Below are 27,763 nucleotides of genomic sequence, written 5' to 3'. Positions count from 1 at the left end.
GAGCCATCTGCTAGCACATCACCGTCTCTAAATTTATCTACCAACTCTGCTCGTCGTATATTTGGAAATCAAAATTTGAAACCTGCATTAATCTCTTTGCCCGACATCTCTATGCCAAAGATAAACCTGCGTGTATTGTCTCAGCGCGATACCTCGGACAGCGTTGCTTTTACTGGAACTGGTTCTACTAGTGCGTCCTCACATCAATCTATAGGAACAGATCGTTTAAACCATGCATCAGTGTCCACATCAAGTTTGAGTGGTGTTGTTAGGAATACGTCTGCTGCAGATTCTCCTACACGACCTTTTGGAACTGCTCGAGCACATTTACCTACCAAAGCTGATGCAGCTACACGGAGTGTTCAACCCATGCACCACGGTGATGGAACAACCACCCCTTTGGTGTTACCAGCAGCCCAACATGAAAAGCATATTGGACTGGGAACTTTATTTGGAGGTAATGTGTTTATGCATACTGCTGTTGAAAATGAGTCGGGGATTACTGCGACAACCAGTACGTGTCGCGCAAGTGGGGTAGGTGGTTTTGGTAGCAATGATGATGAGGATACGTTTTTAGACGTGAATGGTACGTCATGGAAACCAAAAAAATAGTAATCCAGAGTTGCAGCCAATTCATGTAACATGGACCACCTGTATTTATCTTGAATATGTTTATTTTTCTCAGAATAAACAATGGTTACATATGTGTTGTTTTTCTACTATAAATTGGTTTTGGTATTCTCGGTGTCTGGAATGGTTTGACGCACAAACCCATTATTATAGAATGGAGTACTGTCTAAAATAAGACGTGTGTTGGGAAGCATTGCATCTCATTGTTTAGAAATCCTTGAAAAGCATACACGCTACAAAAGATGGGAAAGAGTGAACGGGAATCAAACACATGGGACGTGCACTACACACATCACATTCAAACAGTGTGTTACTGCAAGTATTGGGTTTACACAACCAACATATATATAACACGATCATGTCATGGAACAAGCTCTGTTTTCATGTCGGTCATCTAATGTCGACTTGAAATGTTTGTTTTTGAGGGGAAAAGAGTGGTAGATTGACCATTTACTCAGTTTTTTGTATAAAAATGGACAAGAGCAATACACTTCAAAAAACACAATATTGTTTAATCCGATGACACCCACTAAACAAAACCGGCTGTTTGATACACCAACACCCTTATTTAGTGCTCTATTTACATGAATACGATTGTGATGCTAAATGAGTAGCTTGGTGGTAATTTTTATTATAAATGTGAGCTGGCCCAAAGAAAAATACTTTAAAAAAGCTTTGGGATTCTCGACAATAAATGAATTAAAATTATGCAATACGGGGTCCTTGAGCTTCAGGAACTTCGACAATAGATTTTCTGGTGCTGAAAGCAAGAGCAGCTTTGGAAGGGAAAGGTAGATTGGGCATTTCTCTTCCAGTAAGCTTACGGAACGCCAAGTCAATACCGGTGAATACGACTAACCAAACTATCGATGAAACCGAGGCAGTCAAAAAGGCGTTAACATCATACACAGTATAAAAGTAGGTCAATAAACCGGTCGAGATATCTCCTGTCATAATTTTGCCATAAACCATGACGGAAAAGAATGAAAACAGACATGCAAGGCAGACAGAGAATGAGGAAATGATTCGGTTTAGGGCTGGGATTAAACCTGCTACAAGTGGGAAAAACATGCATGTGGTGATCATGTTGCCAATTAGAAATACGCCAAGAACGCTCAATCCAAGTGTACCGATATACATGATAGGAACATTGAACAGGATAACAAGCAAACGAGCACCCATGGTGGGGAATTTGACACCAAATGATCCAAAGACAGACACAACAGCATCAGTGATGGCGTTTTGGAACGAGTCGACAGCGGATTCGTTCATGATGACTGCAATAAGAATCACAACAACTAGGATAGCAGCAGAGGTGTATCCGTTCAAATCACGGAAAGCAAGAAAGTAGCCAAAGTTGGAATTGTCATCAGCAGTTGCACGGCCAGACCAATAGGCTAGCATAGAACCAAGACCAAATACAGCCACAACAACCGTAGACATGCTGGAACCAATAATAGCTCCAATGCGCAGAGATCGCTCAGATTCGGCGGCCCAAACACGCTGCCACATGGCTTCAGAGAAGAATGTGGCAGAGATGAGCGAGATACCAAGAGTAATAAAAGATTGCCATCCAACAGTAGTGGCTCCGAGATAGTCGGGGAGTTTTGGAAGAGAAGTGCCATGGAATGAAACGCCCATGTAGATAATAGTAATGGCAAACAGAACAAGCGCCATGATAGCCTGCCACTGATCAGTAACAATTGATACATAGAGACCACCGGTAGCAGTGTAAGACATGGTGACTATACCAACGACTAAAATGGGTACCCAAGATGGTACACCGAAAAAGTCTTGAAAAATGCCACCAATGGCACTGTATTCGGCCAAGAGTGCAATGCCCAGATTGAGAACAACAATGATCATAATAAGCAGTTCAATGCCAGTTCCGAACCGCCAGCGACCGTATGAAGCAATCGATGTAGCATGAGGAACATTTTTTCGGAGATAAGTGCCCATAAAAGCAAGCATGACAAGAGGAAGACCGGTAAAGAGAGCATACGCAATTAGACCAAGGTAGCCAGTACCATAAGTGGGATCACTAACAAATGCAGCAGGTCCGTAGAGAACCCACGCACCCATCGACCCAGCAAAGAAAGACCATGCAATTCGGTGAACCGGCTGAGTGTTACGAGCAGTAATGAAAAATTCGGTATCGACCTTGGATTGGTCAGTTCCAAAAAAGGAATAAAGAACTGCTGCAGCACCAAAGAGGATGGAAATGACTATAGCAAGAGCAAGGCCAGTTTTACTGGCAACACTGTCAAGAAGTGCCATTGTAATTATTTATAGACTTGAAGCAAAATATAAAGTTGAATGTCTTGAAAGTAAAGTTAGCAATCTGGACACCAAAGAGTCGGAATGTTGTAGCAATAGTCTTAAAACTTTGTAAAGCAGGACAATCCGAATGCATTCTAGGAATGCATCGAGTTCAACAATCGCACACAATGCATGTCATCACAAACTCAAAAATAAACTTACATATGTCGATACAACCACAAATTGATCACGGTAGAGCAGTTGACAATAGACTTGTATAAAAGAAAAAAGATGTTACGGCTGGTTTTAAGCGAGTGGTTTGGATGAAATTATTATCCATATGGCGCCTCGTATCCAATCGTGTGATTTGATTTGCTCCTCATTTTGATGCTTTACGGGTTTACATAGCCAGCAAACAAATCGACTGAAACATTTTGACTGCTTCATTTTCAAAATTTGACACTAAATGTTTGATCAATGATCTGAAAATGAAACACCAAATAAATATGTCGAAAAAATTGTAACAAGGCATAGTTTATTCTACGCATTGCAAATTCATTGAGCCGTTTTCGATACGGGTAAGGCTTATTCGGGTTTTTTGTCTTCGGCGGGGCTTTCTTCTGGTTTTGGAGCATCAGGAAGTGTCCATCCATACATGGATCGAACACCAATATCTACCAACGCATACAGCAGCATCCCAACTGCAGATACAATCAGAGCAATAGCATGAGGCTGCCAAACTGTTTTGGAATGAAAAAATACATCGTATGCACTTGATGACAGTTCTTTTTTTTCAGTTACTTTGGTCCATGCATAGATGAATACACACAAAAGTGAGGAAAGAACCCCGAATATAGCCGATGCACCTGTGGCAATTTTATCGAGTGATTCGAGCATACCCATAAGTGTCGGAGCCAAGAAACATGTTGCAATGAGTCGTGCGCAACATGCCCAAGCTGCTACATCAATTAAAGCTACTGATGCAACAATAATGGGAATATTAACAGCTAAAAGAATAAATCGAGCTAGATGCGTGCTCGGACAAAACCCACGAACAAGAACCACGCTCGTGATAGTATTCACAAGACCGACTTGGTATGCACTGACAAATGAGGCATTAAGAGCTGTACCAGCCATGCAAATAAGTGTTGCAAGCCATGCTGGACCAACTGGAGTAAATTGTGGATCATTTTTTGGAGTAGCCATCCGCAATGCTTGAAAAAATGCAATGCCTGAATTGGATGTCGATGAAGTAGCATCCCATGAGTGCGTAACCAGACCAAGCCATCCAGCTAAAAAACTAAAAATACTGAATATAAAAGTAACACTTGATGCCAGTATGCATGCAACGCTCGAGCTGATCCTGATCGTTGCATCCGATTGAGCCGACCATACCAGTTGCCTACAAGTATTTATGTGAAGATTCAAAATGCCGATTATTTAAAAAACTCTAATGGATAGTGATTTGTATCCAAATTTAAATTCAAACCCAATAAAAAGTTTGAGTTGGTAATCTGACCAAATAAATACGTACCACATGGCGTCCGAAAACATGGCCGAGGAAGTCAATTGACTACCAAGACTGATAAATGATGCTTGTCCTTTTGCTGTGGTATCTAGATACGCTGGAATAACATCCATATCTCCAGGTCGAAACACGGCACCCAAGTACAGCAACGTTAACATGAAAATCAGCATGGCAAACAAGGACTGAAACTGCACTGAGCTCATACTTGCTGACAGGCCATTCATCAGAATATACAACAATGGTATGGTTCCCGCACATATAATTGGACCAGATCGCTTTTCAAATGGTAAACCAAGGACTTGGATATACATATTTGACAAGGATTGGAGCTCAGTGGCAAGAGTAGTAGCCATGGTAATGAGAGATACAATCGTAACTAATATACCAAATTCTGCACCAAACCGCCATTTAGCAAATGCAGCAATAGATGTAGCCTGCGGAAGTTTGGATCTAAACGTAGGGCCCAAGATTCCTGCCAAAAGAAGTGGGAGGCCAGTAAACACGCACATAGCAACCATGCCTAGGTATCCAGCACCGGTATGATAGTCGGTGATAAATGCTGCTGGGTTATTGATGACTCTGGTTAGATGTGTTGTAAACACAATTAGATTTTAAACATGAACTAAAGATTAGCTTAACGCATCATTTAACAATATTGTGTTTTTAAACTCTTTAGTTTACAGATGTTTCTTCTGTTGATCGATATAAAAACGACAGATGCATGATGCATGCAATCTTTTAAACTAGGCGCGAACATGGAGGTTTAGAATACAAAAGGGGTTTGTAGAGAGCAGCCAAATCCAATATCTAAATTGGAATGTATGGATTTGACGACTGTGCAATGTATGGCTATGCCAAATGAGAATAACCTCAGTTTAAAACTATAGTTTGTGAACATCATATGATGGACATTGTGTCTATTGCAAGTCAATGTCCAATAGACACACTATTCAACCATTGTCTATCCAAAGCAAAAGGCAATCACTGCAAGATGGTGTTCCATTTTACATGAATATGGCTGTGAAATAAATATTCTTGAGCAGACCGTAAGTCAAAACTTTTCAGTACAGCCCTATTAATATAATAAAAATACCTCAAGACCATAGATTGCCCATTACTTTTTTAATATAGCATCAAGCAATCATAAACAATCTTGACAAAACTACATGGTCTAAATTAGCAATTTTGCTCATCTTACCCTGCACCGACAGCAGTTCCAAATAGTCCCCATATGACCAACAGCATTGGTTGTGTATTTCGTGCAGTAAGATAATAACTGATTGAATGATCGGCATTTTTAGCATTGTAGCTATAGTATGCTAAATATACGCCAAATACACCGAATATCACTGCAATGGTATAGCACATTGGTACACCGATCCGAAAAAGGTCTACAGACGCATCCGACATTTTTGCAAGAGAATGGGTAATTTGAATGGATTAGAGTTGTGTAAATAAGGATAAAAAAACTGAGCAAAGTTTATTGATCAAGATAAATTGGATTTCAGACTGTTGCAGCTTTGCCAATAGTCCAAAATTTAGCGCTGTATTCATGTAAAATAAGCCACTAAGCAAGTATAATCAGCCGTTAATCTCATGAAATGATTGGTGCCAGTTTACCGTACAATATTATGTTTTTTGGATCACCTATGGCTGGCCGTAAAGGATATGAAAATGAAAAGATGAATGGAAAATTGCCAATGCTATATTCAAAATAGTATTTGTATAAAACTCCAACACTTTCGGATTGTTTGGTGTTGTTCTTTTACAAATATCGGTAGATTGTTTGTATGATTGTTTTTAAAAGTTGATGATATCAAGTGTGACGAATATATGTGCACCATAGCGGCTCATGCCAGTATACAAGCTATGCAAGTGTAGGGATGCACGGTTAAACTATGCAAGTTGAATACATCGATGGTCGAGTTATTCAGACATTACAGTACTTTTGTACAATAGATTCAAAACATCTGGACTTGTGCGAACATTAGTATTTACAATTGAATAGTTGCTTGCAGATGAGATATAGTGGTTGGGGTGATTTTTTGATACTGTAGGGAGAGTTGAACACAGCATGAAGATTAGGGCTAGAAGCTTTGTCAGCAAAAGGTTTTAAAAAGCTTTCAATGCCGCTTAAATAAATTAAAACTAGGGCACCCGTTTGCTTGATAATGCTGAATATTGACAACTTATGGCCGCATTCATGTAAAATAAGACCAAGAGTGCCAAAGTACATAAACGGACATCATGAAATGATGAATGTCAGTTTACTGGACAGCGCACTGTCATGAATTCTTGGTTGGTTTTTACTCATTTTGTATAAAAACTAAACGAGTATTCACATTAGTCTCAATACACTGCACTTGTTTGATCTCCAACTCTTTTCTAGAACAAAATATTATAAATAAACACTGGTGATTATTGGTATGAAAACAACAGTATTTTTGGGATGTGCAATCTATCTTTTTGAACTAAAGCGTGAATATATCTGATAATAAAACACAACAATGTGGAGTTTGGCTGAAAACAATCGAAAATAATCGAAAGCAATCGAAAGCAATATACGAATTGTAATGTGAACCTGGGCTCAAATTTGGTGATCGTAAAACACATGGCTATGCCAAAAGAAGATAAAGGGCTCATCTGGAAAAAATGTAGTTCAAGGCCATGTTCAACCATATGGCATATGCTGCCATTGAAACTACATCAATATCTAGCAGAAAGTGCAACGAATATTGCAGATTCTAAAACAAAACAGTATAGACCAATGTAAGATATATACAAGTGTTTGACTCTGTGTTGATGAAATTGCTGTTGCTTGTGGACATATGACGACGTGTTCGTGCTGTACATAGTTTAGAAGTAAGTCATAGTAAGTAAAAGATAATTGTAAAGGAATGAACCAATGTGTTGATTGTGTTGTTTATTAAGAGAGAAAATAATATCTTTTATAAGATGAGAGAGTAGTGGAAAATACTAAGAAAGATATGCGGTCACATCTCGAGCATCTCCATTGAGGGTCCCTAAGCGCTCTAGTTCTTGTATAAAGGGAGGCAATAATCATCGCCTCAAATAAGCTACACCTTGCGTATAGCTTCTTGTTATATAATGCAAGTCAACATAGGCCGCATCTCGACCGTCCAGGTCTCATTTCAAAGGCTATACATTACCAATGTCTAGCAATTGAAAAATGATAGATGCCTTGGAAATTGTCCCTGCCCAAGGCTTACAAAAGGGAGATTTACTAACGTGCAAACTAGCCCTAGTAATCTATTAATTTACTATATAAATCGGTGAAGTTTGCACTTGATATCTGGCTAATTGACAAGGATAACTAGTATCGAACCACCCTCCTTGTCAATCATGAGACCTGTCTTTTTACTGTGCACCTTGACCTGCTCACAATTAGTAGTGGCTGCACCATTGCCAGTCTTTGGCGCCTTGAGCAAATTAAAAAATGAACTTTTCAAAAATCATCGAAATCCTTATGGTACTTTAAAACAGCCTAGCCCAAGCGAGTCAGCGCATCAAACAAGCACTGTTGAATCCTATAGCGCTGCGCCTGAAGTCACTTCAAACGAACCAGATCTTCCAATAGTAGAGCCATATGATCCTGAAGATTATGATCCAAGAATGCAAACTCCTCTCGAAAAAGAACTTGATGAACTGTATACTCGACTGGAAGAGATGGAAGAGTATATGGAGATCATATCTGCGGATGTTTTAAATTACTCCTCCCTACTTTCCTACGAACAAAACAAGGTTCATCATAAACATAATGTCGATGGCTTTTCTAAATTACGACAGCGAATGCAATCAGTTCAGAAAGGTGTAAAATGGCTCGAAAAGCAAATCAAGAAGACCGAAGATAAAATACAACATGAAAAAAAATCAGGTTCTTTTAAACCGGAAATTGCAAGATGCAACTCAATTTATGATCCACATCCGATTAAAAAGAAAAGTAAATCAGGACCCTTTTCTAAACTTTTTGGTAAATTTAAACTTCCAAAACTCGGCCTTGAAATCAAATTACCATTTCCTAAAGCTTGCAGCAAATCTAAACCTTCAAAGGCTAATCGTAAAATCAAATTACCACTTTCTGAAGCTTGGAACGAATCTAAACTTTCAAAACTCGGTCGTAAAATCAAATCACCGCTTTCCGAAGCTTGGCGTAAATCTGGACTTCCAGAACTCGGTCGTAAAATCAAATCACCGCTTTCCGAAGCTTGGCATAAATCTGGACTTCCAAAACTCGACCTTGAAATCAAATCACCACTTCCTAAAGCTTGGAGTAAATCTAAACTTCCCGAAGTCGATCTTGAAATCAAATTACCACTTCCTAAAGCTTTGCGTGAATCTAAACTTGCAGAATTCGGTCGTAAAATCAAATCATCACTTTGGGAAGCTTGGCAGAACTTTAAACTTCCCGAAGTCGAGCTCGGCCTCGGAAAATGACCATTTATAGGTTATAATGATCCAGTGTAATGCTGTATGCAACTAATAAAATACAGTAACAGTAGGCGAACTTTAAATATCAATAGTTGTTTGTATGGTGTCAGCTCATTAATTTTGATGAGATGGTGATGGTGAATAAATTCTAATCATTATGAAAACAACTGTTGTCAATGTGTCGACAAGGATGCTTATACTTTTAGTTGAATGTGTGCTAGATGCTATTCCCAGTATTCAAAGCACAAAGACTTGAAACCACACAACCCTAACCCTTGGTTATATGCCAACAAGAATGTTTTTCAACTTTATATTGATAGGATAGGTCTGACTGGCTAGACATGTTGTACTTGTAACCAGACACTAACCTGTGTCTGATTGAACTTGATTGTTGCCCATCAATCAGCCCTACTAGAAGTAGGGTGCCTTATGATAGTTTTTCCCTATACTCAATCGACTCGACTGTGTTGCTTAAGGGATGAACGATACTTTCACCAGCTATCAAAGCGTGTCATTGGCCGACACAAATAAGTTAAGGGCTAGAAAGTACAGCAAATCCTGCCAACATCGAGCTTATCGACCTATTATAAAGGCGATTACAGTATACCAATCCGAACTTCGACTCTAATAATCATATATCATGAGATTAGCCCTTATTTCAATCATTGTCACACTCACCATTGTAGAAGCAGTAAGCCCTACTGCTCCCTCGACGCTAGTTAAACGGACGCTTGAATCGGATGAAGAGGGTGCCCTATGTAATAAAGCGGAATCCCCAAATAGACTTTGTCGCAAAGGTGCAGTAAAGCGACGTAAATCGCGATCCCATACCACTAGAAATAAAAATGGCTTGGGATCACCTGTTGGTAGTATACAGTCACCTGTTGATGATCTAGAATCGCCTTTCAAAAGTGATCTACAATCGCCTGCTGGTGGTATATATTTGCATGACGAAGAAGAACCGTCAACCTCCGCTCCCACTCCTCAACGAAAAGTTAGGCATAGACCGTATGTTGTGAATATGGCTAGCAAGCGAAAACCCAAACTAGGAAAGGCTTCCAAACGTCCAAAAAACAGATCGACAAAACAAAAGGTTTCCGAGTATCCAGAAGACACACCGACAAAACAGAGGACTTCCAGGCGTCCAAAAAACACACCGACAAACCAAAAGGTTTCCGAGTATCCAGAAGACACACCGACAAAACAGAGGACTTCCAAACGTCTAAAAAACACACCGACAAACCAAAAGGTTTCCGAGTATCCAGAAGACACACCGACAAAACAGAGGACTTCCAAACGTCCAAAAAACACACCGACAAGCCAAAAGGTTTCCGAACGTCGAAAAAGCAGTTGGATAAACCAAAAGTCTCCGAAAGTAGATCAGATAGAAAGGGAATTCGATCCCAATGGAAAATTTAATATGAAGGAAGTTTCCAAGCTGTCAAATATGTATTCTGACGGACATGGCAGAACACCAGATGAGCGGGAGAGATTGGCCAAGATGCTGCACGCATCCATGCTCAAAAAGCAATAATATTTAATTCAATGCGAGTTTGATCTTACAGACGTATTCATGTAAAGTAAGACCAAGAGTGCCAAAGTACATAAACGGACATCATGAAATGATGAATGTCAGTTTACTGGACAGCGCACTGTCATGAATTCTTGGTTGGTTTTTACTCATTTTGTATAAAAACTAAACGAGTATTCACATTAGTCTCAATACACTGCACTTGTTTGATCTCCAACCCTTTTCTAGAACAAAATATTATAAATAAACACTGGTGATTATTGGTATGAAAACAACAGTATTTTTGGGATGTGCAATCTATCTTTTTGAACTAAAGCGTGAATATATCTGATAATAAAACACAACAATGTGGAGTTTGGCTGAAAACAATCGAAAATAATATATGAATTGTAATACTTTTCTGATAATCGTACAGTGCATGACTATTAAAAAAGTATTCCAGTTCGAAACTGCAGTTTGTATCATCAATGTCGTGTTTTGAAGAGTTGAAGTGCAACAGTGATTGTTGAAAATTCCTTTTCAATTGTTACTTTACCAGGCGACTTCGCTATGAACAGGACCACAACTCTCCTAACTGCTGGAAGTGTCCGCTCCTGTCTATTCAAATTAGGACTGCGCTCTTCACCTGCACTTGGCCTTTCTGCCTTTCGTGCTATTCAAAGTGCTCGTTCTAGTAGTAGGTGAGCCAATATCCCATGCATGCCATTTAAACAATTTTGTCAAGTAGAGGCTACTATACTTGATTGTATGGCTGCTATAAAAATGAACTGGTTCTATTATAGCCATCATTCGCTGTATAAATACAGTACTGAGAGTTTAGTCATGCATGCATCAACTGCAATCTTAACGCTTCTTCCAGTCGTCAATTTGGGTCGATCTCTGTATTGGGTTATCTGAAAGCCTGTTACTGATGCATAACTGTTTCTGCACGACAAATACTCCTATTAGCAACTCATTGAATGTTGGAAAAGGTTCCAGTCTCAAGCGTCCTGAACAAGATATACTTCGACCCATCCCGCATCAAGAATGGACCAACAGGTACATTCCTACTCCAACTGCTGCAAAACTTGAGATTGATGAAAAGGATCTCTTTCAGCATCCACAGTACACTCCACCGCCCAAGGTGTCTACTTCTATCGGACCACTTGTTGGACCTCTTCACATGCCTGAATTTGATCAATCCAAGCAGATGTGGACAGAGACTGGTGTACGCAGTTGGGACTCGCTCGCCGATTTCCGATTTGAGAATGCCAAGGACTCACTTATTGGTGACTATCCCCGCATTGAACCTCAATTCGCATGGATCCGTGATCCCTATTCCTACTGGGATCAGCAAGGACGACGTAACTTTGGAGAGGTCTTGTACGATAATGACCAATTTACAGATGCATGGGGCATTGGTCCCGCTTCAGACTGGTGGCAACCTACTGTGACTGCTGCAGTTATATTTGGGTTTATCGGTATCTTGGTTTCGATGGCTTACTTGTGGGATACTGACAGCCATTTGTGGTTTGTAAGTATCGTGATTTGCATCATTTCTTTTTTACTGGCTGAAATGGACATCTAACGAGACTGCGTTTCAATCATGGATGGGTTTATATAGGCTGAAAAGGATTATCCATTTAATGGTCTGCGTATTGAACTTGGAGGTGATCCCGAGGATGAGTCTGATAACTGGATGGCTGTAAGTACAGTATGCTGAGATGGATTTAAACTTGTGATCTTGGTCTGACTAAACTACGCGTTTAATAGGCTCATGTTTACAAGGTTTAGTTGGATCAATAAAAAGCAATGCAGTACTGAAAAACACTAAACACTCGACTGTATTAAAATGCGTATACGATATGCTGCTCTTATCAAATGATGTCGCATGGGTAAACTTGAAAACATTGGTTTTAATTTATTTTGTTAAATACCGACACTGTTTGGCAGCTTAATTGAACACAACGGAATGGATTCTCAGTCCAGAATTTTAAAGCTCAGTTTTGATGTCGGATCCAGATTTCTTGTCTGTACCCTTGATAGTGCCAGCTGTATGTGCACTATCCTCCAGTTTCTTCTTTTCCTTTTCTTTCTTCAAGTAGGGACACTCATGGGCAGCCTCGGCAGCATTATGATCGTGGTGAACTTGATGGGTAGAGTCCTTCTTTTTAAAGTGGGGACATCCATGCAGTACAGGACAGTCCAAGGCCTTTCCGTTGTTCTTTTTAATATCATCGTAATAGGGACATTTGGCGGCCAAAGGACATTTAGATGCCTCCCAATTGTACATGCTAGGAACAACGTTGTCACTTTTAATGTTGTGGTAAAAGGGGCACTTGGTGGAAGACAAAGGGCATTTGTGGTCTTCTGTTTGAACAATGTCGAGGAGAGAGTGTTCTTTGGAATGCTGATCGAAATATGGGCAGTTTTTTCCTTTTAGAGGACAGCCATGACTATGTTCAGCAGCTGCAGACGAATCTCTTTGAGTAGGAATAGATTCTGCACGACTCTTGGCAATCTATGATTAGTATCAAGAGGTTAGATGCCAGACTGGATGTTTACTAAAGTTACAGCCGTATTCGCGTAAAACCGAATGAATGTTTACACTACAACACTACAACACTAGTAAACATTGAACAATTGACATGAAAACAGATGCATGTTTGATGCATGCAATCTTTTAAACTAGGCGCGAACATGGAGGTTTAGAATACAAAAGGGGTTTGTAGAGAGCAGCCAAATCCAATATCTAAATTGGAATGTATGGATTTGACGACTGTGCAATGTATGGCTATGCCAAATGAGAGTAACCTCAGTTTAAAACTATAGTTTGTGAACATCATATGATGGACATTGTGTCTATTGCAAGTCAATGTCCAATAGACACACTATTCAACCATTGTCTATCCAAAGCAAAAGGCAATCACTGCAAGATGGTGTTCCATTTTACATGAATATGGCTGTAATGAGCCTTCAGACCATTTTAATGGATAGGACGTTGAATATAGAAAGTATGTTTTTACATTATAAACAGTTGACAACATCCAGCAACACACCTTTTCATAGTGAGGACACTTTCCAGAAAGAGGACATTTGGGAGCAGCAGCAATAGAATCACTACCAGCAGAAGCAAAGGTAGACATGGCCAGAGCAATAAAAAAAGTCTTGAGTAACTGCATTCTTGATGATAACAGTGAGGGTGAGTGGAAAATGCTTTGAATGCAATAAATGGACGAGTCAGTGCGCTGCTCGCTAGTGGCAAATGGACGGCTCGCTTTATTTGTCGTTGAATTCAATCTGTTTGCTGACCTTTACACAATCCATTGCATTGAAGCCGTCTTTGCGTAGTCATTTGATTGCTAGTGAAATGCTTGCGTGCATTCTGCAGATTTGACCAAAACTATTCGCTTTACTTTACGACTGAACTGATGGTCGAACTTGGCGAGACTGCTGTCGATCCAGAAAAACTACGCTTTCAGCTGGAACTGGAGTTTGTGCAGTGTTTGGCCAATCCTGCCTACTTGCAGTACTTGGCTCAACAACGACATTTTGATAATCCTGCTCTCATCAACTACCTTGCATATCTCAAATACTGGCAGAAACCTGAATATGCCAAATACATTCAGTAAGCTGTCACATCTGCTTGACCATGGCATGCACACTATTCATTTCTACCACTCACTATCATCTTTGTAAATAGATTTCCATATGCCCTGCATATTCTAGATCTCTTGCAACATGAATCGTTTAGAAAAGCATGTGCTAGTGCAGACACTGCTGCTTTTCTCCACAAGAAACAATACTACCACTGGGAAGCATACAGAGCTCGGTCATGGCAAAATGCCTCCACTGCAGATTTGGAATCACAGGCTGGATTTATCGATTCAACTGCTGCTTTGCCAGACTTGGCAGTAATCAAACCTGAATCAGTTGACCCTAACATGATTAATCCAACTTGAAAATGAATGATAAAGTGAACAGTATTCAATTCATATATAAGGGATAGAGTGTTTCCAACTACGTGGATTCAAACTCGATCCAAGTCTCGAGTTTGGTGAACTTATCCTCATTTCTCAACAAGATATTATTTACGCGAACTTGATAGATTTGAATGGACCGACAACAGCATCTGCCAGATACAAGGTGTGACTTGCCGTCACGTCCTACTGGTATAACTGTCGGTGACACTTCACGACTTGGCTCAGGTGCCTCGAGAGCAAGTATTAGAGGTGCTTCGTTGTCATACCAGTCCGAAAAGTTATCAGATATACCTAGACAGCCAGGCCTTGTAGCTCGACACTCTCAGCTGCCCTGTAACCAGCCACACGCGCTTCAAGATATAGATACCACACAGGTACTTGACTGTCGCTTAATTTCTTATCTACTGTCCGACTTGAAATGCACTAGAACCACATATACTATGGTCTGTCAACCAATTTACTGATTTCATGTTGAATGTCTAGACTGTTTCATCACATTCAAGTAGATACAGAAAATATCCAAACCTAATTGAGATTTACGTCCCAACCAACCGTGCTAGTGTAAATACTAAATTGACCACAGGGTTCTATGGTGTTTCTGGAACAAATACAGTCGATTCCCAGTCTGATCAAAACAAACCGCATAATCGAGGTCCATCTCAACGCCCCAAGCCTCCCCAAAAAGGTGGTGTGCGTGAAACCCCACCCAAAGAAAACACCGTCTTTGAGCTGGCCAAACTTGACAATGTATGTATACACTGTATCATAATCTGCCAGCTACACGCTGTACTGAGTTGACTGCTCAATCTTTTATATCTCACGAGCAAATTAATTTGATTCCCAGTATACAACAAAACGTACTGAAACTAACTCCAATACACTACTCTGCAGTTTGTTCCATTTGTGATTGATCTCGACAATGTAGATTTACCACCTTTACTTAAAAAGTTTTCATGGACTTTGGCTTCACCATTCAAGGAGGAAAAGTACCATCGCTCTGTATCCAACTCTATCGGAAATAATTATAGTCCATCTGCTACAGACATCAATATGAAACAGATGGGAAAGCGTGGACGTCCAGGTGCTGCCGGTACGTAACATTTTAGGTTGATACTTGTAAAACTGTTATTGCATGTGTTGATGATATCCAGTGTGTATTTTCTGTTTAAAATACATGTAGAAAACGATTTGATCAAACGATTAAAGTCGGCAAATAATAGTCTAGATTCAGCAGAAACGGTTGACCGAATTCCTCAAAACTCCAGTCGACCGGTATCACCCATGTCGAGAATCAAAGCTACAGTCACATCTTTTGAAACGTTTCAAAAACCTGAGCAGAGAAATGCCATGGATCTGGATCCCTTTGATCTTGAAACGCTCACCATTTCTCAACAAGTGACTCCCGAGCAGAGGTACTGGTTTTATGTAGAAAAGGGGGTTCCCAACACTGCATTGGCTACCATGGATCATGCCACGCTAAAGGGAGTTGAAAGCCGTCTTCCATATCATTTGTTGATGGCTGATCACCTTCAAGAAACACGCTGTAATTTGGTTGAAGAAATCAAGGAGGTATATGCCACATCAGCCAAACAGTCCATTGTGGATTATATTCTATTAGATCCATCTGAACAGCAACGGTTACTGATTCCTCAGTTTTTTGCCAACTACGTGCCTCGGATTGCGCGTGCTCCAGTTCCTTGGCACGACAGTTTAATTACAGCCAACACATATATTGAACAGAATCTATTCATCACCAATCCAGTTATGATACAACTTCTTCAAATCTATGCTCAGTTTGAAAAGTGCAAAGTAGTGGATATGAGTGTGTTTTCCTCGAGCGTTTTGCCCATGACCACCGCGGAATTCCAAGGTATTCTTAAAGCCCAATGCCAAGCATTCAGAAGCAAAATGCTCAATGAATGGATTCCAACAGTAGTCAATTTATTTCTACAAAGCAAGGATATATGGTACTCTGTCGCGACTGATTGTGAAGATACCGACGTAGGCTTCCGACGCCTTGACATGTTTTTTAAATCTGTTACAACACTACTATCCAATCAGCTATGGTCATTAGTGGAAGCAAGCATTGTAGAGTTTGAAACATTTTTCAGTCAGTTTTCTCAAGCCTCGTCTGATGTCTCTCTGTTTGCTGTTCATTTGAATATCTCTGGAGCTCAAATTCGGTTTGATCCACCACTTTCAGACCTTGAAACTGTTGTTGTTACTATTCTCACAGAGATTGTTTCTGCTGTGAAAGAAATCCCTCGTATTGAAACCAAATTGTTTACAAGTCTTAGCGGGGAGCATCTATATCTTCCTACTATTACTTTTGAAGATGATCGGATTGCTGATGGCCGTTTTTTTCGTCGCATCGTTGCAAAAAATACTGTGGGGCCACAAAAACATCTCATGAGCTACGATAAATACAAGTCTCTTCTTAATCACAAAGCAGAAAAGCGAATCGAAGATTTTTTAAGAGAAAAACATGATTTGGAAGATTATGAAACAGAAATCAAAAAGTTGATTAAACTGATTGATGATATTTCCGTGTCACCTTCTATTGCGCGGTTTAGCATGATCTTTCTTGAATGCGAGGCACTCAAAGTCGAATTAACGTCTAAAGCCAACATGCTTGTACAAAAGTTGGTTGATCAGGTGGCTGAGATGAACAGAAAAGGCAATCTCTCCATTTGCGAATCGTATGAAAAAATTTCTGCCAAGGCGATGAAGGTGCCCAGCGACACCGAGGAGCTAGTCGAGTTGATAAAATATGTTGAAAATGCCAAAACCAAGGACATTGTTGCACTAAAAGAGGAAATACACAAAGGCAAACGACGATTGGACTTTTTGCTTACATATGCATTTATGAGTGAGGAAGATATCAAGCTTAATGGAGTGACATTTACTTGGCCAACACGGATTCTCCCTATTTTTGAACTGTCCAAAAAGCGCATGCTGCAGAAAAAAACCAAGGCACAGGAAGATTTGAAGTTGAAGATTGAAGCAACAAACGTAGATCTGGACGAGTGTTTCGAGAGTGCAACAAAATTCCAGGACTATGGTATAATGCCAGAACTTCCCGAGTATATCAAAAAAATCAAAAAACTTGAAGTTAAACTCAGCGAACTGCATGATGTTATTGAAAATATCAATGTTGAAGAAGAGTTACTTGATTGGGAAAAAACTCCTTTTGCTAAACAGCAACAGACCATTGATTTTCTTGATCCGTACAAAAAACTATGGGAAACTTCGCATCAATTCCAAACCGATTATGCTCGCTGGATGAATGGCAGTTTTCAAAATATTCAGGCTGAACAAGTTGAAGAATCAGTCAACAATATGTTTCGCATCATGTTTAAACTCACCAAGACTTTTTCAGATCAACCTGTGCCGAAAAAGGTTGCTGAAAGTGTCAAGAATAAGTTGGAAAAGTTCAAGGCGCATTTACCCCTGATTGTTATACTACGCAATCCTGGCTTGTGCGATCGACATTGGGATCAGATGGCGCAAGTTGTTGGACAGCCCATTGTGCCAGATGATTCAACTTCTTTGAGCAAGATTTTGGAACTGAATCTGACACCCTATTTGACTCAATTTGAAGCCATTTCTGATGGAGCATCCAAGGAGCATTCGTTACAAAAATCGCTTTGCAAAATGCGCGACGATTGGGAACCTTTAGTATTTACCTGCATCGATTACAAGGACACTGGAACAAAGATCTTGTCTGCATTTGACGAAGTTCAATCACTGCTGGATGATCAGATTGTCAAAGTACAGACTATGCGTAGCAGTCCATTTGCAAGGCCAATGGAAGAAGATGTAAAATCTTGGGAAACCACATTAAACAACGTGCAGGATATCATTGATTCATGGCTTTCCGTACAAGCAACATGGCTATACCTTGAGCCCATTTTCACCAGTGAGGATATTATGGCTGCTATGCCTGTTGAAGGAAAGAAATTCAAAACTGTAGATAGAACATGGAGGGATATTATGTCAACCACATCAGAGGATCCAAAGATTCTGGCAGTATCAAAAATTCCTGGTATTCTTCAACGTTTAAACGAAAGCAATTTGTTATTAGAAGAAATTCAAAAGGGACTCAATGATTATTTGGAGAAAAAAAGGTTGTTCTTTCCCAGATTCTTTTTCCTTTCCAACGATGAGCTATTGGAAATTTTGGCAGAAACAAAGGATCCTTTGCGTGTGCAGCCTCATTTGAAAAAATGCTTCGAGGGCATTAATAGCCTAGTGTTTCAAGACGGCACCAAGATCATTGCCATGTGCTCGAGTGAAAACGAAAAGGTAAAGCTTAAAGAAGTCATTGAGCCTGCCAACGCTAAAGGAGCGGTGGAAAAATGGCTGCTGCAGGTGGAAAAAGTAATGCAGATGTCTGTCCATCAGCAAATAGTCAACTCACATAAAGCATATATGGATACTCCACGTGAAAAATGGATTTTGGAATGGCCGGGACAAGTTGTAATTTGTGTTAGTCAGATATACTGGACAAAAGAAGTTACCGAAGTTTTGCAAAAAAATAATAGTGTTGATGAGCTTGCAAAATATCGTAATATCTGTACAAAACAGCTTGAAAATACAGTTTCTCTTGTTCGTGGCGAGCTGTCGCCTATGGCTCGAATGACTTTATCTGCATTGGTGGTGATTGATGTGCATGCTCGCGATGTGGTGAATGATCTTCATAATGCGCAAGTATCAAGCGAAGGAGACTTTGAATGGCTTTCGCAGCTGAGATACTACTGGGAGCAAGACGATGTCAATGTTCGAATGATCAATGCAACCATCAAATATGGATACGAATATCTTGGAAACTGTCCCCGACTAGTAATCACACCTTTGACTGATCGTTGCTATAGAACTCTCATTGGTGCGCTAGATCTCAATCTTGGTGGTGCACCAGAGGGCCCTGCTGGTACAGGCAAAACAGAATCCGTCAAAGATCTGGCAAAAGCTATTGCCAAAGCATGCGTTGTATTTAATTGTTCAGATGGTCTAGATTATATTGCCATGGGCAAATTTTTCAAAGGTCTTGCTTCGTCTGGAGCATGGGCTTGTTTTGACGAATTCAATCGTATTGATTTAGAAGTACTGTCTGTTGTTGCCCAACAAATCTTAACTATCCAATGCGCTGTGGTGGCCAAAATGGAAAAGTTTGTGTTTGAAGGCACTACAATTTCATTAAATCGTGGTTGTTCTGTATTCATTACTATGAATCCAGGATATGCCGGTCGCTCTGAATTGCCTGATAATCTCAAGGCACTATTTAGACCAGTAGCAATGATGGTTCCTGATTACGCCCTAATTGCTGAAATTTCTCTCTACTCGTTTGGGTTTGTCGAGGCTCGCACTTTAGCTCGCAAGATTGTTGCGACATACAAACTCTGCTCTGAACAGCTTTCCTCTCAGGACCATTACGATTATGGTATGCGTGCTGTCAAGGCAGTGCTTACAGCAGCAGGAAATTTAAAACTCAAATATCCTGACGAAGATGAGCACATTATCATGCTGCGATCCATCAACGACGTCAACTTGCCCAAATTTCTTACGCAAGATATTCCACTTTTTAAAGCTATTTCTGCAGACCTGTTTCCTAAAGTTGTTTTGCCTACACCCGACTATCGCAGTCTTATAATTAGTATCCACGAACATATGAAAAAGTCAAACCTTCAGGCAGTTGACTCTGCATTAGAAAAAATTATCCAAATGTATGAGATGATGTGCATTCGCCACGGCTACATGCTGGTCGGTATGCCGTGGTCAGGAAAAACAACATCATACCGCGTTCTTGCAGCAGCGCTTTCAGATATATTTGAACGTACACTCAGTGAAAATCGTGTCGAGTACAAGGTCATCAACCCTAAATCAATTACCATGGGACAACTATATGGCCAATTTGATCCAGTCACACACGAGTGGACCGATGGTGTACTGGCCAATACATTCAGAGCATTTGCTCAACAAGAGACAACCGAACGCAAATGGATTATTTTTGATGGACCAGTCGATGCTATTTGGATTGAAAACATGAATACTGTATTGGACGATAACAAAAAATTGTGTTTGACAAGTGGTGAGATTATGTCCATGTCCAACAGTATGAGTATTCAGTTTGAGGTTTCTGATCTTGCTGTGGCCTCGCCTGCCACTGTGTCTCGTTGCGGTATGATTTATATGGAGCCCGATGCGCTTGGATGGCGTCCGATTATGCAGTCTTGGCTCAATTCTCTGCCAGAGGGTATCAAACCTGATCAAAAAAGTATGCTTTCCAGCCTGTTTGAGTGGATAGTTCCTGCATGTGTGAGCTTCACAACTACTCAATGTCGCGAAGTCGTTGGTACGTCAAGTATTAATATGGCTGTTACGCTCATGAACCTTATGAGTTGTCAATTGGACGATTTTTCTGGCGAACCTAAAGAGTTGGAAGACGTTCCTATCAATGTTCAAACTGTATGGATCACATCCTATTTTTTGTTTGCATGTGTTTGGTCTTTAGGAGGCACGCTAGATGCCCAGTCTCGTCAGAAAATCAATATATTCTTTAGAGAGTTGACTGCTGGTGCCAACAAAAATTACCCACCGCCAGAAAAGTTTAAATTCGACAAACTCATACCCGACTCGGCCACTATATACGACTATGTGTTTGAAAAAGACAGGAAACTGGGCGGTGTGTGGAAATTGTGGACAGACACCATAGACTCTTTTGAGATACCAGCAAAACAGAAATTCAACAACATTACCATTCCTACGGTTGATACTGCTCGCTACAGCTATTTGCTAGACTTGCTTCTCAAGCACAATAAGCAATGTTTGCTTGTGGGTCCAACCGGTACGGGAAAAAGCGTTTACATCAACAACAAACTGTTCAATGGATTGCCCAAGGATAAGTATTTGCCAGTGTTTATTAATTTTTCTGCACAAACTTCTGCAAATCAAACTCAGGATATTGTTTTGAGTAAACTGGACAAAAGACGCCGTGGTGTGTATGGCCCACCTCATGGGTTCAAGAGCGTAATTTTTGTCGACGATCTCAATATGCCTGCTCGCGAAAAGTATGGGGCACAGCCTCCTATTGAGTTATTGCGACAGTGGATGGATCACGGTCAGTGGTATGATATCAAAGACACTAGTCCACTCCAGCTAGTTGATATTCAGTTTGTTGCTGCAATGGGTCCACCTGGTGGAGGGCGAAACCCAGTTACTTCCAGATTCCTGCGCCATTTCAATATACTATCTATTGTAGAGTTTGATGATGTTACGATGAAGCATATATTTTCTTCGATTGTGGACTGGCATTTTACATCAAACAAATTTTCTGCTTCTATCTCTGCCATGAAATCCTCTCTAATCTCTGCCATTCTAGATATATATCAAGGTAAAGGTGTAATTTGACTGTCGTATATTTTAAAAACAACGACAATTAACGTATTGGTATTTCAACTTGATAGGTGCGATTGCAAGCCTCTTGCCCACACCAACCAAGTCGCATTACGTATTTAATCTACGTGATTTTGCTCGTGTAGTACAAGGGTTGCTTCTAGCCACGCCAGAGAAATTTACTGAAACGCCCAAGATGATTCGACTTTGGTGTCACGAAGTATACAGAGTATTTTACGATCGATTGGTCGATGACACTGATCGAGAATGGTTTTTCAACAGCGTCAAAGAAATTTCAACCCGAAACTTTAATATCCGTTTTAATGATGTGTTTGGTCATTTGAGCTCAAACCAGAGCGATGTAATTGAGGACGACGATATTCGCAGTCTTATGTTTGGTGACTACATGTTTCCAGATGCAGCAGTATGCATATACGATGAGGTTTCTAATGTCATCAAAGCTTCGGATATTATTAAAGTTCGACTGGACGAATACAACCAAATGTCTAAAGCTCCCATGAACTTGGTGATTTTTAGATTTGCCATTGAGCACGTGTCACGCATCAGTCGTATTCTCAAGCAACCTAGTGGCCATGCGCTTCTGGTCGGTGTTGGTGGTAGTGGTAGACAATCACTTACTCGTCTTGCAGCATTTATGTCCGATTACATATTGTTCCAAGTTGAGATTTCCAAGTCATATGGCAAAAACGAGTGGCGAGACGATCTAAAGCGATTTTTGATCAAAGCAGGCGCAGATGGAAAACAGTGTGTTTTCTTGTTTAGCGATACTCAGCTTAAACAAGAATCCTTTTTGGAAGATATCAACAATATGTTAAATACGGGCGAAGTTCCCAATATTTTCCCTATGGACGAAAAGGCTGCAGTGATTGAGCGTGTGAGAGATACGCTTGCAAAGGATAACTCCAAGATTGACACATCACCTGTTGGACTATACAACTCGTTCATTTCAAAGTGTAAAGAAAATTTGCATATTGTACTATGCATGAGTCCAATTGGTGATGCTTTTCGAAATCGATTACGCATGTTTCCCAGTCTGGTCAACTGCTGCACAATCGATTGGTTTCAGGTATGGCCCGAGGATGCGTTGGAAATTGTAGCTACCAAATTTCTAGAAGATGTGGAATTGTCTGATCAAGTGCGCAAAAGTGTTGTAACCATGTGCAAGCGATTCCATACTGATACACGAGTACTTAGTGGCAAATTCTACGATGCACTGCGTCGTCATAACTATGTTACCCCAACTTCATATCTAGAACTTATTCAGACTTACAAGCAGTTATTAACAAACAACCGCACAAAAGTTGATTCGCAAAGAATACGATATGAAGTGGGATTGGATCAATTGGCTAGTGCCGCTGCCCAGGTTGGCACCATGCAAATCGAGCTAAACAGCCTCCAACCCGAACTAATCAATACTCAAAAAGAAACTGATAAGATTATGGAAGTTATTCAACGTGAAAGTGTCGAGGTTGAAAAGAAGCGAGAACTGGTTAAAATTGACGAGGAGGTGGCAAACCAAATGGCTGGAGAAGCCAAAGCCATGAAGGATGAATGCGAGGCTGATCTTGCAGAAGCCATTCCCGCCTTGGACGCTGCATTGGAAGCGCTTGACACATTGAAGCCACAAGATATCACAATGGTCAAGTCTATGAAGAATCCTCCTGGAGCAGTTAAACTGGTTATGGAAGCAATCTGCATAATGAAGGGACTCAAGCCTGCGAGAGTCAAAGACACGGCTGGAAGTGGTAAAATGGTTGACAATTATTGGGGTCCTGCACAAAAAATGCTGAGTGACTCGCATTTTTTACAAGGCCTGCGATCCTACGACAAGGATAATATTGATCCAAAAATAATCGAGCGTATTAGAAAAACATACATTCCCAATCCCGATTTTGATCCCAACATTGTCAAGAATTCATCATCAGCAGCAGAAGGATTGTGTAAATGGGTATGTGCTCTTGACAAGTACGAGGTTGTTGCTAAGGTTGTTGCTCCAAAAAAGGAAGCTCTTGCCAAAGCCGAAGCAGAGTTATCTGTTGAAATGGCCAAATTGAATGCCAAGCGAGCGGAACTGCATGAAGTTGAAGAAAAAATGGCCAAACTTGAAAGTGGATTCAAGGAAATGACTGATAAAAAGGCAGATCTGGAGCATCAAGTGGATATGGTTGGAAAAAAACTTGTACGCGCTGAAAAGCTTATTGGCGGGCTTGGTGGAGAAAAGGACCGTTGGAGTGAGGCTGCACAATCGCTGTCTATTACCTATACCAACTTGACTGGTGACGTGTTGCTTGCATCTGCCGTCATTGCTTATTTGGGTGCATTTACTCTAGGCTACCGTAACTCCATACTTACAGAATGGAACAAGATGTGTATTGCACAAAATATTCCTTGCTCATCAGCATTTTCGCTAACATCCACATTGGGAGACTCGATTCAAATTCGCACATGGAGTTTAGCTGGACTCCCTAATGACTCGTTTTCGTGTGATAATGCAATTATTTCTACCAAAGCACGCCGATGGCCTTTGTTCATTGATCCACAAGGTCAGGCAAACAAATGGATCAAGAACATGGAGAAACAAAATCAACTGATTGTCATCAAACTTTCCGATTCTGACTATGTGCGCAGTTTAGAAAATGCTATTCAGTTTGGCACACCCGTGTTATTAGAGAATATTGGCGAGGAAGTTGATTCTGTGCTAGAGCCGCTTTTAACCAAGCAGATTTTTAAGCAAAGTGGTGTAATGTGTATTCGACTTGGAGAAGCTATTGTTGAATATTCTTCAGATTTTCGATTTTACATCACCACCAAATTACGGAATCCACATTACCTTCCCGAACTGAGTACCAAAGTTACCACAGTGAATTTTATGATCACGCCTGATGGGCTAGAAGATCAACTTTTGGGAATTGTTACTGCGAAAGAACGTCCTGAACTTGCCGAAGAAAAAAGCAAACTTGTGATTGCATCTGCCAATAATAAGCGACAGCTAAAGGAAATTGAAGATAAAATTTTGGCAATTCTCAGTACTAGCCAGGGCAATCTTTTGGAGGACGAATCAGCAATCACAGCGCTAACAAGCTCAAAGATTCTATCAGACGATATTGCACAAAAACAGCAAATCTCAGATGTGACTGAAAAGCAGATTGATATTACTCGCCAGGGATACAGACCTATAGCATTCCACTCTTCGATACTGTTTTTTGTTATTGCAGAGCTGACCAATATTGAACCCATGTACCAATACTCTTTAGGATGGTTCATTAATTTATTTTTACAGTCTATTTCAGATTCAGAAAAATCAGATACTTTATCCAATCGTTTGGATAATCTCAGGTCGCATTTTACGTATTCATTGTATTGCAATGTTTGTCGATCTTTGTTTAAAAAGGACAAGCTACTTTTTTCGTTTATTCTTTGTGTCGGTATTTTACGAGGAGCTGGTAAGATTGATCCTGACGAGTGGCTGTTTTTGCTTACTGGAGGACTATTATTAGACGGGAAAATGCCGCCAAAACCATCTCCTGACTGGCTGAGCGAAAAGGCTTGGTCTGAATCGGTTCGTGTTTCAGTTATACCAGCTTTCAAGGAGTTTTTTACCGATTTAAAAAATAATTTGCCCGCATGGGGAGAGATCTACAACTCCACCGAGCCGTATATGATGGATTTGCCATTGCCTTGGAACAATAATCTCAACTCTTTTCAAAAACTATTGGTAATGCGTATTATTCGGCCAGATAAACTTGTTCCTGCTGTCATGGAGTTTGTGAAATCCAATATGGGACAGCAGTTTGTTGAACCACCACCGTTTGATCTTAATGCAAGCTATAGTGACTCGAATAGCTGTGCTCCACTTATATTTATTCTTTCCCCTGGTGCCGATCCTATGGCAGGATTACTCCGATTTGCTGAGAGCAAAGGATTTGGTGCTAATAAACTCAACGCAATTTCACTGGGTCAGGGTCAAGGTCCTGTAGCTGCTGGAATGATCCGTCAAGCAATCAAAGCAGGAACATGGGTGATACTTCAAAATTGTCATTTGGCTGTATCTTGGCTACCTACGCTAGAAAAGATCTGTGAGGAGCTTGTTTCAGACACGACAAATCCCGAATTTAGACTATGGCTTACATCCTATCCAACTGAAAAATTCCCTGTTACCTTGCTTCAAAATGGAGTCAAAATGACCAACGAACCACCAGCAGGATTGCGAGCAAACTTGTTGCGAAGCTACACATCTGATCCAATTTCAGATGAAAATTTCAGTAATAATGTAGTTGCAGGTAGCCGTATTGCTTGGGAAAAGATGCTATTTGGTCTATGTTTTTTCCATGCGTTAGTTCAAGAACGTCGTAATTTTGGCCCACTGGGATGGAATATTGCATATGAATTCAACGAATCCGACTTGAGAATCAGCATCCGACAACTTCAAAAATTCCTCAACGATTATGAAGAAGTGCCTTGGAAAGCACTGGCTTATTTGGCCGGAGAGTGCAACTATGGTGGTCGTGTTACAGATGATCGAGATCGACGCACTCTCATGTCTTTACTATCGATTGTATACACACCAGAAATACTCGACGACGATTACAAGCTATCTGCCTCATCTGCCTACTACGCGCCTCCTCATGGATCATATGATTCTTATATTCAATATATAAAGTCATTACCTGCTATCCAAAGTCCAGAAGTGTTTGGCATGAATGAGAATGCGGATATCGCAAAAGATTTGACCGAAACCAACCTTCTTATTTCGTCCATTGTACTGACACAAGGCGGTGGCGGAGTAGGTGGGGGCGGAAAAAGCCAAGATGAACTGACGGCAGATATTGCATCAGGCATTCTATCTTCATTGCTACCAGATTTTGATGTTTCTCTTGCAAAAAAGCACTACCCGGTCAAATATGAAGAAAGTATGAACACTGTTCTTATTCAAGAACTGGTTAGATACAATCGTTTATTACAGGCTGTGCGTGAGTCACTTCAAAATGTCCTTAAGGCTCTCAAAGGTCTTGTTGTCATGTCCAAAGAACTTGAAGAGGTGGCAACAAGTCTTACACTGGGCAAAATTCCCGAATTATGGGCAGGAAAGTCGTATCCGTCACTTAAGCCATTGGGTGCATATATTCAAGATTTTGTTACTAGATTACAGTTTTTCCAAACATGGATTGAGCAATCTACTCCACCTGTGTTTTGGATATCTGGGTTCTATTTCACACAATCTTTTTTGACTGGTATCTTGCAGAATTACGCGCGAAAATATGCTATCCCTATTGATCTACTCGTACTTTCTTTCGATGTGATGAAAGAAGATAGTTATGCACATCCGCCTCAAGATGGTGTGTATGTTCGTGGATTTTATCTGGAGGGAAGCAGATGGGATCGTACAACAAATCTTTTGGGCGACCAACTTCCTCGACAACTTACAGATGCCATGCCCATTGTCAGAATGACACCTTGTCAGTCAGATTCTGAAGAGCTATTGCATGCCAAAGAAAAATACTACGACTGCCCAGTATACAAAACAAGTTTACGTCGCGGCACACTTTCGACAACGGGCCACAGTACAAACTATGTTATGAGTATGCTGCTTGCCACTGATAAAATTAAGCGTTACTGGATAAACAGAGGTGTTGCTGCAGTGGTAAGTTATTTGATTGAAATTGCTCAAAAAAAAGTTTTATTTTACGTTTCTCACTGTATTTTTACTGATTGATGTAAATATAGTTACAATTGAGCGACTCTTGACGATTATGAATAATAAACCACTGATTTTGCCGTAATGGTTATGTGATCAAATACCATTTGAACTGAATAGAAAAATAAAAATTGGATAGATTTGAAAAAGTATGACAAGATTGTGACATTTTTGGATCACTTGATGTATCAGCAATTCAAAAAACAGCTGTATAGTCTGAATGCTCTCATTCATAACTTGTTAATCTATATTCGATTGTCTTGAATATAAAAACGAGAAATAGTTGGATAGCAACC

At 40.3% G+C, this 27,763-nt stretch overlaps 8 protein-coding genes across 8 annotated transcripts; 5 read left to right on the top strand and 3 right to left on the bottom strand.

Annotated features, from left to right (window-relative positions):
* Positions 1–1,235: 1,235 nt before the first annotated feature.
* On the bottom strand, positions 1,236–3,152 carry BATDEDRAFT_34916 (uncharacterized protein). Its single transcript, XM_006677978.1, has 2 exons — positions 3,112–3,152; positions 1,236–2,950 (listed from the first exon to the last, which is right to left on the bottom strand). Exon 2 carries the CDS (start codon positions 2,905–2,907, stop codon positions 1,336–1,338), a length of 1,572 nt encoding a protein of 523 aa, XP_006678041.1. The 5' UTR covers positions 2,908–2,950; positions 3,112–3,152; the 3' UTR covers positions 1,236–1,335.
* Positions 3,153–3,474: 322 nt separating this feature from the next.
* Positions 3,475–6,653, bottom strand: BATDEDRAFT_24273 (uncharacterized protein; the record flags this gene model as incomplete). Its single annotated transcript, XM_006677893.1, has 4 exons — positions 3,475–4,291; positions 4,424–4,996; positions 5,616–5,736; positions 6,416–6,653. 4 exons carry the CDS (start codon positions 6,651–6,653, stop codon positions 3,475–3,477), a joined length of 1,749 nt encoding a protein of 582 aa, XP_006677956.1.
* A 1,127-nt stretch (positions 6,654–7,780) lies between these two features.
* BATDEDRAFT_24272 (uncharacterized protein) lies at positions 7,781–8,872 on the top strand (the record flags this gene model as incomplete). Its single annotated transcript, XM_006677892.1, has 1 exon — positions 7,781–8,872. One exon carries the CDS (start codon positions 7,781–7,783, stop codon positions 8,870–8,872), a length of 1,092 nt encoding a protein of 363 aa, XP_006677955.1.
* Positions 8,873–9,506: 634 nt separating this feature from the next.
* On the top strand, positions 9,507–10,400 carry BATDEDRAFT_87629 (uncharacterized protein; the record flags this gene model as incomplete). Its single annotated transcript, XM_006678224.1, has 1 exon — positions 9,507–10,400. The coding sequence occupies one exon, from the start codon at positions 9,507–9,509 to the stop codon at positions 10,398–10,400; it is 894 nt and encodes a 297-aa protein (XP_006678287.1).
* A 546-nt stretch (positions 10,401–10,946) lies between these two features.
* On the top strand, positions 10,947–12,199 carry BATDEDRAFT_34915 (uncharacterized protein; the record flags this gene model as incomplete). Its single annotated transcript, XM_006677977.1, has 4 exons — positions 10,947–11,077; positions 11,346–11,910; positions 12,001–12,081; positions 12,150–12,199. The coding sequence occupies 4 exons, from the start codon at positions 10,947–10,949 to the stop codon at positions 12,168–12,170; spliced, it is 798 nt and encodes a 265-aa protein (XP_006678040.1). The 3' UTR covers positions 12,171–12,199.
* Positions 12,200–12,369: 170 nt separating this feature from the next.
* Positions 12,370–13,558, bottom strand: BATDEDRAFT_24269 (uncharacterized protein; the record flags this gene model as incomplete). The annotated part of the gene is made up of 2 exons (XM_006677891.1): positions 12,370–12,897; positions 13,436–13,558. 2 exons carry the CDS (start codon positions 13,556–13,558, stop codon positions 12,370–12,372), a joined length of 651 nt encoding a protein of 216 aa, XP_006677954.1.
* Positions 13,559–13,846: 288 nt separating this feature from the next.
* BATDEDRAFT_6522 (mediator complex subunit SOH1) lies at positions 13,847–14,203 on the top strand (the record flags this gene model as incomplete). The annotated part of the gene is made up of 2 exons (XM_006677645.1): positions 13,847–14,004; positions 14,080–14,203. Coding segments are annotated over 2 exons (282 nt in total), but the record flags the coding sequence as incomplete, so codon positions are not given.
* Positions 14,204–14,490: 287 nt separating this feature from the next.
* Positions 14,491–27,610, top strand: BATDEDRAFT_34914 (uncharacterized protein; the record flags this gene model as incomplete). The annotated part of the gene is made up of 6 exons (XM_006677976.1): positions 14,491–14,733; positions 14,843–15,106; positions 15,251–15,449; positions 15,540–21,749; positions 21,823–27,413; positions 27,497–27,610. The coding sequence occupies 6 exons, from the start codon at positions 14,491–14,493 to the stop codon at positions 27,515–27,517; spliced, it is 12,528 nt and encodes a 4,175-aa protein (XP_006678039.1). The 3' UTR covers positions 27,518–27,610.
* Between the last annotated feature and the right edge of the window lie 153 nt (positions 27,611–27,763).

Source organism: Batrachochytrium dendrobatidis (assembly GCF_000203795.2).
Source record: "Batrachochytrium dendrobatidis JAM81 unplaced genomic scaffold BATDEscaffold_4, whole genome shotgun sequence".
Classification (NCBI taxonomy): Eukaryota; Fungi; Chytridiomycota; class Chytridiomycetes; order Rhizophydiales; genus Batrachochytrium; species Batrachochytrium dendrobatidis.
Note: the sequence above shows the minus strand (reverse complement) of the source record. Positions and strands in the feature narration are given on the sequence as shown.